We start from the raw sequence: 15,602 nt of genomic DNA on the forward strand, positions 1-15,602 counted from the left end.
GCGACGGCGAGCGCGGAGGGACAGGCCGGGGGGGCGCGCGCGGGCCGGGGCGCGGGCGGGCCGGGGTCCCGCCGCTTGTGGGAGCCGCTGGGCGCCAGCTGCCCGCGCTTACCGGGACCTGGTGTGCCCTGCCTGGCGCCTGGTGCTGGTGCACCGGCATATCGGCTCGGCGTCGGTTGCTGGTCGGGTCCGGAGAGGAGGAAATACAGGAAGAAGTGATCGTGCTGCTGTGTTACCTGTTTGCTCGGCTGGGCCGCGTCTACCGGAACGTTGTGTCTGTGTGTCACCTTTGCATGACATGCACCAACGTCTGTTTTCTCAAAATGAGTGACTTACACGGCGACCAAGCATCTCTGGTCTACATCTGCTTTTAAGTAAGCCCTGATTTCAGCTGGGACACGGTTAACTTTCTTCCTAGTAGCTGCCACAGCGCTGTGTTTGGGATTTAGTGTGAGAATACTGTGATAACACACTGATGTGTTACTTGTTGCTGAGTGGTGCTTACCCCAAGTCGAGGACTTTTCAGTCCTCGCTCTGCCGGTGAGCAGGTGCACGAGAAGCCAAGAGGCAGCATGGCCAGGACAGGTGACCCAAACTGGCCGAAGGGATATTCCATGCCATAGAATATCACAGTCACTATATAAACTGGGGGGCATTGGCCGTGAGGGACCAATTGCTGCCCAGGGACAGGCTATTTATCTTCTTTGATTTAAATATTAGAGTCATTAAGAGAGAAGTTATTATCTCAACCCATGTTTTTTACCTTTGTTTTATTCCAGCCTTCCTCCCCATTCCCCCTGGGGTGGGATGGGGGCTTTTGTAGGTCTTATGTGACCAAATATCTGCCTGGTACTTGCTGGCTGGGGTCAAACTCAGATAATTCCAAGTGATACTCTCCTTGCTCTGACAGATTCCTACCTATACAGAAATAAACAGAATATTTTTTTTTGTCCCAAATAGTTTATTAAATCAAACAGGAACACACATGTATTTCCTTTCTAGTATTTCACTTGAGACCTAAACAACTATGCAATAAAAAGTTCAGTGGTTAGTTGTAAACTAAAGGCTGACATAGTTATGTTGTCAGTTGTCATTTCAGAGGATGAGACTATCGGTCCAGTCACTGCAGTCCGGTAAGGGTCTTTCTCAGAAAGATTTTTTCAACTTTGTTTTCTGCTGCATTTTTTCCAAAGCTGATGCTGCCGGGTCTCAGAGGTTCTTTCAGATGGATTTAACAGTGGCTTGGACAAATTTTCACCTGTGTTATTGCAGTTTTCCTGGTAAAGGCATCTGTCAGATTTCTTCTATACAGCATTTTTGAGTTCCTCATCAAGTCTGCTATGCTGTTTTGTAATCCCTCAGGTGTGATACCAAATTAGTGATATTTTATATGCTTAATGCATCATTTGAACTTAATTTAACTTTTTTTTCCGTAATAAATTCAGCAGAATCCAACACTGAACATATTCCAAAAGCTGGATGCTATAGTAGTCTACCATACTGCAAACATACCTTACAACAGCTTTGTTGCACATGACAGTAGCATTGTTATTCTACAGTAGCAAATGCTTCTGGCACCCTTTATTAAGCTGCTAACAGCAGTTCTGCAAGTCACTGTCAACTCCAAGGGTATTTTCAGCTATTTCTTATAACACTTGTGAGAAATATCAATAGGCAGCCTCAGAATACAGCTACAGACCAGATAGCTAAAAGTTGAAGAGAAAACACTTTGGGATTATTGAAAGTTTTATTAGGCAAATATTTTTGTTGGTTAGTTTGTGATTTCTGTGTGTATTTTTTACCTTATGCTTTTGGATGGTTTCTTTCTTTGCTTAGGATTGCTTGTTCAAAAGCATTTGGGAAGTATTAAGGGAAGTAAGTTGGACATACAGGCTTATTTTCACTTAGAGGAAAAGAACAGTCACAGTTTTTCTTCCCTGTCCTACATTTTTTAAAGAAAATGTTGGCAGCATGTTGTATGACGGAAGTGAGAGCTGTGCTAGATTTAGGGCTGCTTTGTAAACCTTTAAATATATTCTCTGTGCTTGATCCCTATGAAAGATGTGTACTGTGTTAGTATATAATTTCAGTGTAATGGCAGATTTAAATAAACATATAAAAGGAGGAAATGTGCCTTATCTGATATTTTTGAGGTTTTCAAAAAGGACGTTAAGTCTAGATGAAGCTTACTCTGAGAGTTGAGTCCAAACATATCAGCTGAGACAACAAGGAGCATCTATGGATTATCCTTAAATATGGCTAAAGCTAGGAGTGTAAGGGAAAGAAACTCAAAGCATGCCTGTCTCTCTGATAGAAGGTAGGGGCCCTGAGAACAAAGGCACTTACTAGATCAGTGGTTCTACTAGGGCAGGATAAAGCTAATTCTGAATTCGATTTGCTTATATTCTGCTTTCCTCCCATCATCATTGAACAATATTTAAAGAAAGTTATTTGGAGATGCCAAAACAATGTTTACAGCTGGTAAGAATTCCTGGAGTTGTGCCCAGTTCATTCTCTTGAACCAGTACAGTCACTGTGCCCAGGTACTGCAGAGAGGATGTAACAGCAGAGGGCCAGGCCCTGAGTGCACTCATAAGCCTTGCCCTTGGCTGGAGCTCCCATCTGGGCTGGGGCACCTTGCTCTTGGCCTGAGCTGTGTTGTAGGAGGGCCTGTGCTCAGCCATGTTGCCCAAATTTGGTGGCTGGCTTGACTTGGGGTCTGACTTGTCACTTTGCTTGGTGGCAAAACCATTTCTGTCCCCAGTCCAGCTCTGCTTGCTTTGCTTGGACACTGTGGGATGGTGTCCTGCTGTGTCATCTGGAAGGTGTCATCTGGAAGGTGTCATCTGGAAGGCTCACTTTCCTTCATGAAGGGATCCCAGTTCTGCTGCTCCCTAATGGGGAAAGTCGCTGATGTGACTGGGTCCTTCTCACCTCATCTTTGAGTGCAGAGCTGGGAAAACATGGATGTGGAGTTCAAAATAATGTGAACTTCTGAAATGGTAATACAAAAGGAAGGTGCACACCAAACTGGCTTGAGCTGATAGGAAAAGAAATGAGATGAAGGAGAGTGATTAAGTTAAAAAACAGAATGGAGTCAGGGAGAGGAGTGTGTGTAGGTGTAAAAGCCAATTAGTGTAGGGTTTGGGACATAACTGCGGAAATGTACAGCAGGAACATTTCACAAGGAATTTTCTGCTTGTGGTATGCAGAAGCAGATGGGAGCAGACAGTGATGAGCAATTTTTCAAATTCTTTCTAAATTCAAAGAATTTAAAAAAAATCCAATGGGCTTATGAGGTGGGAGGGAAGGGATGAAACAGAAATAGTAGCTTGGAGGGGTTTATATATAAATGTATGTAAGTACAGCTAGAGGATTGGGATGTGGGTGAGTGTGCAGCAAAGGAGAGAGAGCCGATGTGCTTACAGTTAGTGGGATCTTCGTGTCAGAACAATCATATGATGGCCCACTCTGGCTGCTGGCATTCCTGTGCCTCTTGCCTAAGAGGACCATCCATACAGCAGCTCCCTGAGGAGTTCTAGGGAGGTGGTTCTACGTGTGGAAGATGAAGGTGCCTGCAATTGACAGTGGGCATCCAGGGACCAAGGTGCTCATACTGGTTTGGACAAATGAGGGAGAGTAGGATACAGATATCCTGAGTATCAGAGCAAATGGAGAGGTTCCACATGAATGATGATGGCCAGAAAACAATTTTTTTAAAAATTTCTGCTTGTATTTCATTCTAGTAAAGAATGGCTATGTTGCTTTTAGTTTCATCTCAATGGATGTGCTCCTAATAGGTTTTAAAAATGGACTTATGGCCTGGGATTGTAGAACAGAAAGAGTTTGGGGCTCTTACATTTGTTTACTGCATAAATGGGTGCATCCTGCCACTATTGGTGCATGTTAGTTTCCCAGGGCCCTTTGAGACAACTTGGCTTGTCTTAGAGCTCCTGGAAGCCTGCCAAGCCAAATGCTGTTTCCTTCACACATGCCTGGTATCCACCCAAGACACCCCAGATATTGCTAAGGAAGGCCCACACTTATTTTAATTCTCTGAATACTCTTGTCAAGAACATGGCAAATAGGTATACTCAGTCAGAAAGTGACTGGGCAAGACTGCAAACTCCTAAGAGAGAAATGCAGGCTCGCTCTTGGTGCTCTGTGACAAGCTTAGGCCTAATTCAAGCTGCTCCTGGTAAGCAGCATCAGTTTGTATGTAAATGGTTTCTCTTGTGTTTCTGGTCTCCCAAGGGGGTAAGTATCCCTGGAATGCTTTTAAACATGGGCCAGCTATTTTCTTGCCAACAACCTCTCTATGTGAGAGCAATGCAGTTTGCTTGCATCTGACAACAGAAAATGTCTTTTCCATTTAAAACAAGTAAGTAGTTCTGTGCTGTACTTTTACAATGTCTGTCTGTTCTCTGTGCTTGCTGCCCGTTGGGAATTCCTCTGAACTCCAATGGCTTCTTTCCTTCTCTCTCAGCCCACTGGGTGTAATAGGGAGACCTTTTATATTCTAGGACAGGCTGGGAGCCTCACACGGACAGTTGCCAGATCATGCTTAGGAGAAGCTAGATGGAGAATACAGAATGAAGCAGTGGATCTGTCTCCAGGATTAAAAGAATCAGATGGGAAGTCTATGGATGGGATCTGGTATATGCATTGAGCAACTATCAAATTTGCCCTGGATTGACTGCAAAGTAGAGAAGCAGATTCCCACCTTCACCTCATTTTCTTCACCTGAACCAGCAATGATTGGATGAAATACATGTGTTGTGTGGAGCTGGAACAGGTTCAACGCTCCCAGCCAAGATGTGCTCTCTGACAGAAGATGTAATCTGTGTAATCTCCCATGGTGGTATTTTAGGCTGTGTCCTTGTATCAGAACTGCTTTTAAAAAACAATATAATGCTGGAAATTATATCTGCTGGATGACACCTTATTTTCCCCAACGTTTATACAATATACTATTGATAGGGCCTACCTGTCCATAGTTATGTATCACGTTTCAAAAGCCAAGAACTGAAAACCCTGCTGTCTGGTACCACACCTGTGCCAGTGTGCCTGGTTAAGAAAGGAAGTGCAGCAAACTATTCCCAGGTGTGTGAAGCCCATTTGCAGGGACCAGAAGGCAGCACAAATGCAGAAGTCACAGCACTGACAGTGGGTTCCCCAAAATAGCAAAGATGGTATATGCTTTCCCTTTAAACAATAGACGTATATAAGTAACAGGTGGCAAATGAATATTGGTGGTGAAATTGATCATAAAGGAGTTTCAGAGCAGGCAGGAATACTACATTACTGTAGGAAGTGAATTCTCTGTTTTTCCTAATTATGTTATGGGCTGTGGGAGGATCTGAAGGTGCTACTTTCCCCTTAAGATTGCTGCTTCATCGTGGGCCTATGCTGGGACAGAATAAAGTCCCATCAGCATTTACTAAATTCTGAGCTACTGACCTGGACTTCCTTTTAAAAGGAATTTTAATTTGCAACTTTGTCCTCTGTCGTCGGCATTGCACCGGTAGATGCTCCTGTGGAATATCGGTACTTTGGCAGCGTTTAGCCAATATATGGCTAAGCCAACTCTCCATAACCTTCCACCTCGCTCCAATTTTCTCAATGTTTCCCAGGTGCCGGGCCGCACCTGCCTTCCCCCGTCGGCACCGTCGCCTGCCCGGGACACACACGGCACGCGCAGCTCCCACGCCCCCTGACCAATGGCAGCCTCCAACACGTAGGCCTGGCCCGTGCGGGCTGGCCGCGGCCAATAGGCGCGCCCCATGCAAAACACCGCGCCGGGAGGACGCCGCTAATTGGCTCCGTCGCAAGGGCGGCGGGTCGCGCGCTGGGCTGGGAGCTGGCGCCGCCGCCACCACCACGGTGCCGTGATGGGGCTCGCCAGCCCCGACACCGCCTTCTCCGGTACCAGGCGTGTACCGCCTTGTGTCACGGGAGCGACCAAGGCAGGGGCAGGGGGGAAAGTGTGTGCTCTCCGAGGTGCCGTTTCGCTATCTCATTCATTAACAGAGCTCCTAAATTCATAAACCCGCGCCTCCTGCTCCGCCGCCGTTTCTGGGGCGAGGGCAGGACCGGAGTCTCGCCGCTAGCGCGGGATCCAGGGCCCCGGCAGCCAAACGCGCGGGTCGGGAGCAGCCGCTGAGCATCCCCGCCCCGGCGCGCGAGGATCTCCCCACGCGCGCCCCTGGGCACGGTGGGCGCGCATGCGCGGGGAGGCACAGCGCGGGCCGGCGGAGCGACGGCGGCGGCGGCCGGGGCATGTCGGGCGCGCGGGGCGGTGGGCGCGTGGCCCCTCCCCTCGGCGAGCGCGCGGCAGCCGCAGCGGCGGCGGCCGCGGGAGGAGGCGGCGAGGAGGCGGCGCCTGTATCGGCGCTGGAGGTTGTGTCCTTCCTGGGGAAGCTGCTGTGCGCAGTCGCGGCGCTGAAGGCGGCTCTGTACCTGCTCCGCAGAGTGTGCCTAGCGATGGCCTGGAAGTCGGGCGGCGCCAGCCACTCCGAGCTCATCCACAACCTCCGCAGTGAGTCCCGGGGCGGGGCGCCTGGGCCGTGGGGCGGCCGTTACCGGCCGCCCGGTGACCGTTAGCGACCGCGCGCTGCCGCGGCGCCCGCCCGACTCGCCGCCAACTGTCACAGGGAGCGGCGCCGGCGCCCGGCCGCGTGTGTCCGTGTTGTCCGTCTGTCCGTCCCTGTATGTGCGTGTCTCTGTGTCCGGCTAGGGGTGTGTCCGTGCGTGCCCGGGCGGGGGGTGTGTGTCCGGGCGGCGGCCGGTGTCGCAGGGCGGGCCGGGCTGTTGTTGCGGGAGGCAATGCGGCGGGCGGGGCGGCACCGATGGCGGTCCCGGAGGGGAAGCGCCGTGCGGCGGCCGTGGCTGTTCCCTGCTCGCCGCGTCCCCCCCCTCCCCGGCCCCGTTCCCGGCTCCTCGTCCCTGTGTGCCTTGTGCGAGTTGAGGCGGGGCCGCGGCGGCAGTGCCGAAGGGCCCGTGATCCACCGCACGCGCCGGGATCGGCGTCCGTCTGGCTTCTCTCCGGCCGGCGGGCGGCGGGAGCTGTGGTGTCGGCGGGCGCCCTCCGCTCTTTCAGGCCTGGGCTGAACAACGCAGCGGGAGCCGCCTGTGTTTGGGAAACGCGCCGAAGAGGCCGCGGCTGTTTGTGTTGGGTGGAAGGGGCGTGTGGCAGCAGTCCCTCCTCCCCCCCCTCCCCGGCGGGGTTCGGAGTGGCTCCCCTCGGAGGGGTGGGCTGGGACCGCGAGGAGAGGAGACGAGCTGTCGGGGTTGCGGACTCGTGCTGTGACAGCCGAGCTTTGCGGTGGCTGCCCGGCACTGGGCGCTCCTTGCGCTCACCGAGGGTTTGTGCTGTCCCCGTGCTGAATGTGGAAGGTCTCGGGCGGGCCCTTCTTCGCCGGTGTACTTCAGTACATCCTGAAGTCTGCAGGTCCTGAGAGGACGGAGCGACAACACCTTCTGTACTCAGAGCTTCCATTTTTCGTATTAGCGTAGAATTAACCCGTCGTAAATATACGTACAGTGTCTCTCTTCTCTGCTCCTGGCCTTTTCTCTTTTTCTCAAGTCCGCGTCCTAGACGTAAAAGGACGTAGATTTAGAGCTTGTGTTATGGCAGTCGTCTCCTATTTTAGTGATACTACAAGACCACAGACAAGTTCAGCTATGTGGCCTCCTCGTTATTCTGGAGTCATAGGAGAATCACCCTTGTTATTTTCTCCTTTCTCCTTTTCTCTGCTTATGTTAGATCATCTGATCCTGTGGTCTTTCCCAGTATTTTCTTTTGAGAACTATCACATCCAGCAGAATAATACATGCTGAAGTGACTTTCAGTTTCCTTGTAAAAACTACTAATTATTATAGAATTTCATTGTAAAAATGTGTTTAATAAATAGATAACAACTTCTCTAGTTACAAGAGTTGCAATGCATTTTTTTTTGTTTTATTTTGTTCTGCAACTGAAAGGGCTATAAATACTGTTTTAGTGAAATATTGTTCTCTTACACAGCAGGGAAAAACTTTCTGATGTAAAAATCAATGTTAAGCTCCAAAATATATCCAAAAAGCAATTATTGCCAGAATAGTCTGTGGTGCTCAGAACCTGAAGGCAAAACCAGTTTCTTTGTTGCAGAAGACAATGACAGTTTTTCAACACATGGAAGCTGTTTAGGGTGTTGCAAATAATAACAATTACAAAGCTAAAAACCATTGTGGTTAGTACACAGCAATAGTAGTATAGGAAGAGGAAAGTAAAATAGAAGTACTTAATATTGTAATCTCATAGTATGCTGTGATGGTAATTTTCTGGAAAATTACAGTCTGTATTTTCCCCCTCTGTGTTTTGCATATGCATGCCAAAATGTTTTGAGTGGTGTTAAACAGGGAGATAGTGGATTGGCAATAAAATATTGTGGAAGCACAGAGGCTTTTGATCTTGCAGCAAGATTGTATTGTCAACTTTGGTGGGACTCCGGTCATGGTGTAGGGCTTTATCAGTGCAGAGCAACTGCTGAGTTAAGACCATAACTTTCAAGTTAGAGTTCCTCAGGTAAGATGATACCTTGTTGCTAAAGTTGGGAACAGATTTAGAAGAAAGTCCTGTTTAATATGATACAATTCTCCCAGATATATTTTAAAAAACTTAAAAATTATTGGTTACAGAAAGACTAAAATGTTCCAGAGAATTCTTTTGAAGTAGTAGACTCTCTCAATGTATTTTCCCTTCTCTAAAAACAGCTACATAGCATTTACAGCATTTTATGCTAAAAGTAAGAATGCAAACTGGATGAGGTTAATTTGATGTTGTCCGGTGTTTGTCTTGTGTATAACTTAGTAAATGAGTGTGTAATGTAGTGTATGTTTTGCATAACTTAAAGAAAATAATGCCGGTTTTAGTGACACAGTATGTTTTCTACTCCAGCAAATCCTGGTTGAGAGGTTCTTGCTCCTGCCTTTATGCCGCAATTCTTCTCTTGACCATTCTTTTAGAATTGCTTGTGAGGGAGGCAGTGCTGTAAGACTGGGTCACTTTCTCCTGACTTGTGAAACATCAAGATTTAAACTCCTCAGTGTCTGTAAGCTGTTGAACTATTATGGTTGGAGAAGCAGTGAACTTTGTTGTGGGTAAATGCGGACTGGGGAGAATGGGAATTTATTAATCTGGTTTTGCTTCCAAATAAAAACATCATTGGAAGATTCCTGTAGGCTACATGTTCTTTTCCTTTAAATCAGCAATAAAGATTATTTTTCATTATAAGTTGTTGTTGATAGTTACTATTGCTTCTGTTTTGTGGCAATAAAGTTCTCCATTTCATGACATTTGCTTTAGTGCTCACTTCACTGTTGCCTTAACTATAGAATTAACTTTTCTGTAGTGGTAACAATGATTGTGTTAGGGCAGTGACAAGTAATTTTGGGTATTTGCAATGCAGATTTAGGCAATTATTCTTTATAAGCCTTATCTTTGCTGTCCTGTCTTAAAAGGGACAAACTATTAAAGAGGGCCCTGGAATTTTCTTCAGTACATGCTTAGGGACAAGTGACTAAAGAATATTGCAGTACATTGTTTTGGTTTCTGATTTTTAACTTTGTAAACAGGTTTTTTGCACTGTTAATTTGAGGCATCATAGACGCACAATTTGACATACACAAAATAAACCTGTTTAAAACACACTCTTCACAACAAAAATGCTGTCCTTGAATGTGCTGTTGCTACGAGCTGTTCAGCTGCTTTGTTTCAGTGATTCTTGAAAGTACTTCTAAGTTTTAAAAAATCCCTTTTTTAAATCCGAATAATTCTTTCTGCATTAAAGCTACTTAAAACACCTATTTTTCACCTTTACAGAGTAATTATTTAAATCTTTGCTTCTTCCTGACTGAAAATAGTTGAACATACACCTTCAAATTTGGGTAAATTTTGCCCCTAAAATATATTTAAAGTAAGACCTTTTAGCAGACAGCATTTCTAGGAAGATATCTAAATGCAGGTTACTGTGGGGTTAGAAATCATGCTAAACACAGAAATAATTGCCTGTGTTTAAATAAATAACTCTGACAGGAGTTTCTTTTTATTGTGAATCTTCCACATAGAGGTGCTGAGGAAGGAGGAAAATAATTGGTGAGTTATTTACTGTTATCTTGCTTGGTTGAAAGTATTTTGATTTTAAATCTGTAACTTTTTTTTCCCCTCTCTCTATATCTTCAGCTATCTGCTGATAGGTCACTGTTAGATCATTTCGATTTCCTTCTGTCTTTCATACTTGGGCTTTTGCCAGGTCCTGTTACTTTACATGCCAACATCTTAGAAATCAGCTTTTCTTTCCCACCTGAAGGACTGAAAAACTGGTTTCCTGTCCAATCAGGACAATCCACAAACAACCAAAGTTCATTAAGTTTCCTTATTGTGCCTTTTTCCTCCAGTCAGTATGTCATGCTGCCGTATGACAAGCTTGCTTTGCTTAATTCTCTGATCATGTTGTGCCAGTGGTGTTTTCATCACCTATACCTGCTCTTGAATCCACATTTCTCAGTGAAAGTGAAGGTGAGTTAGCTTGGCTGTGGCTAACCTTCAGATGTTGTTAACCATCTGTGGATTTGTTTCTTGCTACATTCTTTTACCTTCCTCACCTAATTAACTTGTATCACAAAAGGTATTAACTCTAATTTATAAGATGCCACAAATTCCATAGAATTTTGCACCTCGCATAAGACCAGAATCCTAATTTTTCAGTGTAAATGATGCTTCAAATCAGTATATACTCAAATATTATCAGAGTTTGAGAATTCTATTTTTAAACACGTTAAAGATATTTCTCCAAGTGTTTTAATTATTTAGATGTTAAATAATTTAAAATGACATCTTGGCATGCTTTGTCATCATGAAGGCTTATCTACAATGAATCTGCACCTTTGGTGCTGGTTTCTGGTTGCTGAGGACAAATCTCTTTGGGAACTGCCATGAATGGGAAAGCATCAGATATAGTAAGCCTAAGCTAGGTTCAGCAAGAAGTAAACATTGGTTTTGTTTTGTTTATTTTCCCCGTCATGTTTTTTCCCTTGGTTTATCCAAATCTCTTTTACATCTATCTAATTTTGCATAAGGAAGAGTAATGTAACTTGGATGAACACGAAGAAGGGAAATAATAATGGAAAATTAGACCAAATTTAATGACTCCCTTGTACAAGCACTTACGCTGCCTGTTGGGTGCATTCATCATAAATGTATTGAGGCTTCAGTGACTAAGCATTGTAACTTATGACCAGGTAGTGAAATGGTTGGAAATGGAACTATTTTTTAAATTAAAAATGAACACATCCACTGATATGTTAATTTAAAAATATCTAAAATTTCTTAAATTTGGTTCATGTCTCAGGTGGCAGACTTGAAATCTGTGATGCTATTTTTTGGAGCATTGAGATTTTAAAAAAATTTTGTTAGCAAGTAATTTGAATCATTGCCTAAAGGAGTTGCTGTAAAACTTTTTTATTTTTAAGATTTAAGTGTTTGTGAAATGTTTTGAAGGAATTTCTACACCCTTGATCTTTTAAGAGGCAAGCCTTTGAGTAAATCAAGACAACGAAATATCCCAGATAATAGGAAATGATAACAGAAACAAAAAAACCCAACCCAAATTTAAGAACATTCATCACGTTTTATTGGTGTGTTAATTAAGATTGTGTTCTTAACTGGTTCTTTTGTTGTTGGCATGTTTTTTTTTCCCTTAATGTTAGACAGGGTGTCAGTGTAATATTAAAAACATACCCATACTTTCCCAGAAACTCCCAAAATCCAGTGCATCAAAGTCCAAGTCCTCAGTCATTCAAGGAAAAAAGAGGGCATTTTTTGGCTGATTGTTTACATCAAAATCTTTATAATGCCTAATAAATAATTTTAATTAAAAAATGTTTAGTTCTTTTGCTTGATTGAAGATACATTTTTATTTTTGTATGTGGATATAATGGCATGGTACGATTTTTTCCTGGTGCTCTGCAGCTGCCTAGTAATCCATAGCAAAATGGAAATGATACTGCAAATCTGTCCAAAACAGGTCATTACTGTTGCATGTAGGCATTTTAAAAAGAGGGAATCTCCTATGGTTTACCTTCAATATAATTCCAAGCTTTTCTTTTAATGCTACTGTTTCTTTCATCCTGATGTCGTCTCAAGAGATCACTAAGAGTACTGGAAAGCCTAGAAAGAAATGCATAATATTCATGCTCTTTAGAATTATTGTTTATTTGAATGTTATCCCTCAAAGTCATGTTCTTTAGTGCTACATAACACTTTAAATAATTTTATTAAATTTTTTATTAGGTTAATTTTAATAATGTTTTAAATTTTAATTTAAATTACCAACATTTGACAAAAACAAAGTGAACTCTTTCAAAGCTTGAGATCAGTAAACTGTGGACTTCTCCTGGACTGGCTGACTTGTGAGTTATGTTTTAAGACTTCAGAACCTGAATACTTCAGTAGTGGACTTGAGCACAAAATAGTTTTAAATGCTTGCACTGTTGAAATATAGCTTCAGAAATTCTTCCTAATTTCTGCTAGTTGGACAGCTCTTCGTCATTTTGTTCCAAGACTCAGGGTTATGTTTTTCTGATTTTCTGATCCTCAGTTTTCGTGTAGTACTAGTGCTTGTCTTAATGAAACCACCTTCATAATAACAAACTGTTCATGTGGTCTAGCTGCTGGTCTTAACAGCATTGGCTTTTCTGAAAACAGATCTGCAGAGTGGTTGCATGGAATCTGCTCAGTAAGGTGTGAGATGTGCACCATCTGCCTTTCTTTACAGATCTACTAAAGCTGTAAGTAGTTTTGCCTCAAGCTTTGCTGTGAAGAGAGTTCCTTGTCTATCTGTCTCATCCAGCTAAGTTTATCTTAACCTCTGCAACATTTTTTAGTTACTACTGATGGTTGTTGCCAGTTTGTATTGAGCTCTTCAGTTTTGAGTTTCCATGTGATGTGTAGGTGAAGTTCAGTCCTCTCAAATGTTGAGGGATTGAGGAGTGCTTGGAGGTTGTCTCCTTCATCTGCACACCGGTGTTAAAGTTCATTGGAAGGTGTGGTTTTATGGTTTTGCATGCTGATACCAACCTTAAAGTTACTTTCTTCTTTCATGTACTCCCCAAAGTTTCTTCATTCAGTTGCTGATACAGATTGAGACAAAATCAACATAACCATTAAGGTAAATGTGAGTGCATTGCAGAGAACTTCTGTATAAATCTGTGTGCTGGAAGGCTGTGTTAGCAGGCTTTTCTCCTCCTCCAGAGAAGAAAATGGTTAATACCAACTTTGCAACACTGGCCTACAGCAGGAGGGGGCAATACAGCTGTGGTTAAAATGCCTAAATTAGTTACCCACAGACTTTCAGATCCATGAAAATAAGTAGAAAACTCTTACCTGTTATACCAGAATGGATGGGTTGTTTTTGAAGATGATTATTATTAAATAAGGAAGGAATACTACCTTGAAGTAAAAGTGAAATGTTGACAGGTAAGTTTGTATTTAACTGAAGCTTACTAGTATACTAGTTGGTTGTGTCGAGCCTAGCTTATGATTCCCATGTTGTTTTACCTCTGCAGGTTTTGAGTAGCATTTAAATGGTAATTGAATATTTATCATTATTATTATTATTATTATTATTGTTATTACTATTATTACTATTATTGCTATTATTACTATTATTATTCCCATTATTTTTAGTTTCTGTCACTTTGGGGTTTTCATGGGATTTGACATTTGTGTTTAACTTCTGGACTGTAAGATTAGCTCTGAGGCACCCTTGCTTTCCCCAGTCTTTCTGTTGTTTTGTCTCTGAACGATGGACTCTTAACTGATTCCTTCCAGTGAGTTGTATGCAACATCCTGTTTGGATAATGTATTATTTTGAATCCAAATCATAGTGACGTTAGATAGGCAGCTGAAAGTTTGAGACAAATAGCTCTTAAATTATCAGCAAAGTACAAGAAGTTTGCATGTATGAGTGGTGTAAGAAACACTTGTTTACAAACACCTACTTTCAATTTCTTAAGCACAAAGAGCTTTGTATGTTTTAGGGTCAGTGTCCGTTACTGGATTTTATGTGCTGATGCGTCACTTCTTGCTCAAAGTGCTTTCTTTGTGTTCATGCTTTACAGTGAAGTCTTGCTATGCTCGTTACTTAAATAAAAGTTTATTAACTGAGTCATGTTCTTTCCCATCTTTTCTTCCTCTGCCCAAACAAAAAGACCTTGACTTTAAAAATGTTGGTTGATCAGGTGCTTAAAACCAATGAACTTCACATTGCTTGCGAATCAGGATGTGGTTCTGTTCCAGCCCACTTTGAAAGTTGCTAGCTGATTTGCATGGGTCAGATGGAGACTGTCATTTGACACGGTTCTGCACTATATCTATGTCTCTAAAAGTGGGAGGCATGGATTAGACAGATGGACCATTAGATGGATAAGACTGGGTGGTAGCACTCAAAAGAGTTGTCAAAAGCTCAACATCCGAGTGTAGACCACAACGAGTAGTGTTCCTCAGGGGTCAGCACTTGAACTGGTGTTGTTTAACTTTGTCAGTGACATTGACAGTGGAATTGAGTGCACCCTCTGCAAGTTTGTTGAGAGCGACCTGTCCTGGGCTGCATCCAAAGCAGCATGGCCAGCAGGTCAAGGGAGGCAATTCTGCCCTCTACTTTACTGTGGTGAGACCCCACCTGGAGTGCTGCATCCAGCTTCAGGGCCCCCAACATAGGAAGGACATGGGTCTGTTGGAGTGAGTCCAGAGGATGGCTGGATGGCCATGAAGATGATAAGAGGGCTGGAGCACCTCTCTCGTGAAGGCCGTCTGAGAAAGGTGGGGTTGTTTAGCGTGGAGAAGCAAAGGCTCCGGGAGACCTTACAGCAGCCTTCCAGTACCTGAAGGGGGCCTACAACAGTGCTGGAGAGGGACTTGTATTTACGAGGGCATGTAGTGATAAGACAGTGTGGGGAAATGGCTTTAAACTGAAGGAGAGTAGGTTTAGATTAGATATTAGGAAGAAGTCCTTTACAGTGAGGGTGGTGAGGCACTGGAACTGGGTGTCCAGAGTAGTTGTGAGTGTCCTCTCCCTGGAAGTGTTCAAGGCCAGGCTGGATGGGGCTCTGAACAACCTGGTTTAGTGGAAGATGTCACTGACCATGGCAAGGGATTTGGAGCTAGTTAACCTTTAAAGTCTCTTCTAACCCAAGCCATTCTATGATTTGTCACATCAGTAATTTTAATCTACATGAATTAATCTTTTCTAACATAAAGGTGTATGTACTTTGTGTTATGTCTTAAGGACCTCTGTATGATTTAAAAACATCAGTGTTTTTCTGAAAATTGATCTTCATGAGTGAAGTATTCTGCAGTGGTTATGGAGAAAGTAATCTGAAAAGAAGCTGAACTATGTAGATGCTGAAGTAGTTGCACAGTAAATGGTTTTGGGATTTTAATACATAAAGTCAGCCACAGGAGGTATTTGAGTAGGTGTTATAGTTTGTATAGTAAGCATGTGTGCTGGATCATGTGGCAATGACACATCCTCTTTTCCGATCTGGAAGCCGTATTGGTGTAA

At 43.7% G+C, this 15,602-nt stretch overlaps 1 protein-coding gene and 1 long non-coding RNA gene across 6 annotated transcripts in view; both read left to right on the plus strand.

Moving 5' to 3' along the window:
- The first annotated feature begins 50 nt into the window (after nucleotides 1-50).
- On the plus strand, nucleotides 51-4,924 carry LOC125322649. The gene is made up of 2 exons (XR_007202141.1): nucleotides 51-374; nucleotides 4,524-4,924. It is a non-coding gene; the product is annotated as an uncharacterized LOC125322649 (long non-coding RNA).
- A 952-nt stretch (nucleotides 4,925-5,876) lies between these two features.
- The window catches only part of PCMT1 (protein-L-isoaspartate (D-aspartate) O-methyltransferase), a 36,991-nt gene continuing 27,265 nt past the window's right edge, over nucleotides 5,877-15,602 (plus strand). For 3 of the 5 annotated variants that reach the window (XM_048296931.1, XM_048296930.1, XM_048296932.1), the window contains exon 1: nucleotides 5,877-6,000. In XM_048296931.1, coding sequence (XP_048152888.1) covers nucleotides 5,892-6,000 — 109 coding nt within the window. In that variant the 5' untranslated portion in view covers nucleotides 5,877-5,891. Of the gene's footprint in view, nucleotides 6,001-6,357; nucleotides 6,539-15,602 lie in introns of those variants that run through there. The other 2 variants (XM_048296933.1, XM_048296934.1) reach the window with 2 other exon arrangements.

Source organism: Corvus hawaiiensis, chromosome 3 (genome assembly GCF_020740725.1).
Source record: "Corvus hawaiiensis isolate bCorHaw1 chromosome 3, bCorHaw1.pri.cur, whole genome shotgun sequence".
NCBI classification, from domain to species: Eukaryota; Metazoa; Chordata; class Aves; order Passeriformes; family Corvidae; genus Corvus; species Corvus hawaiiensis.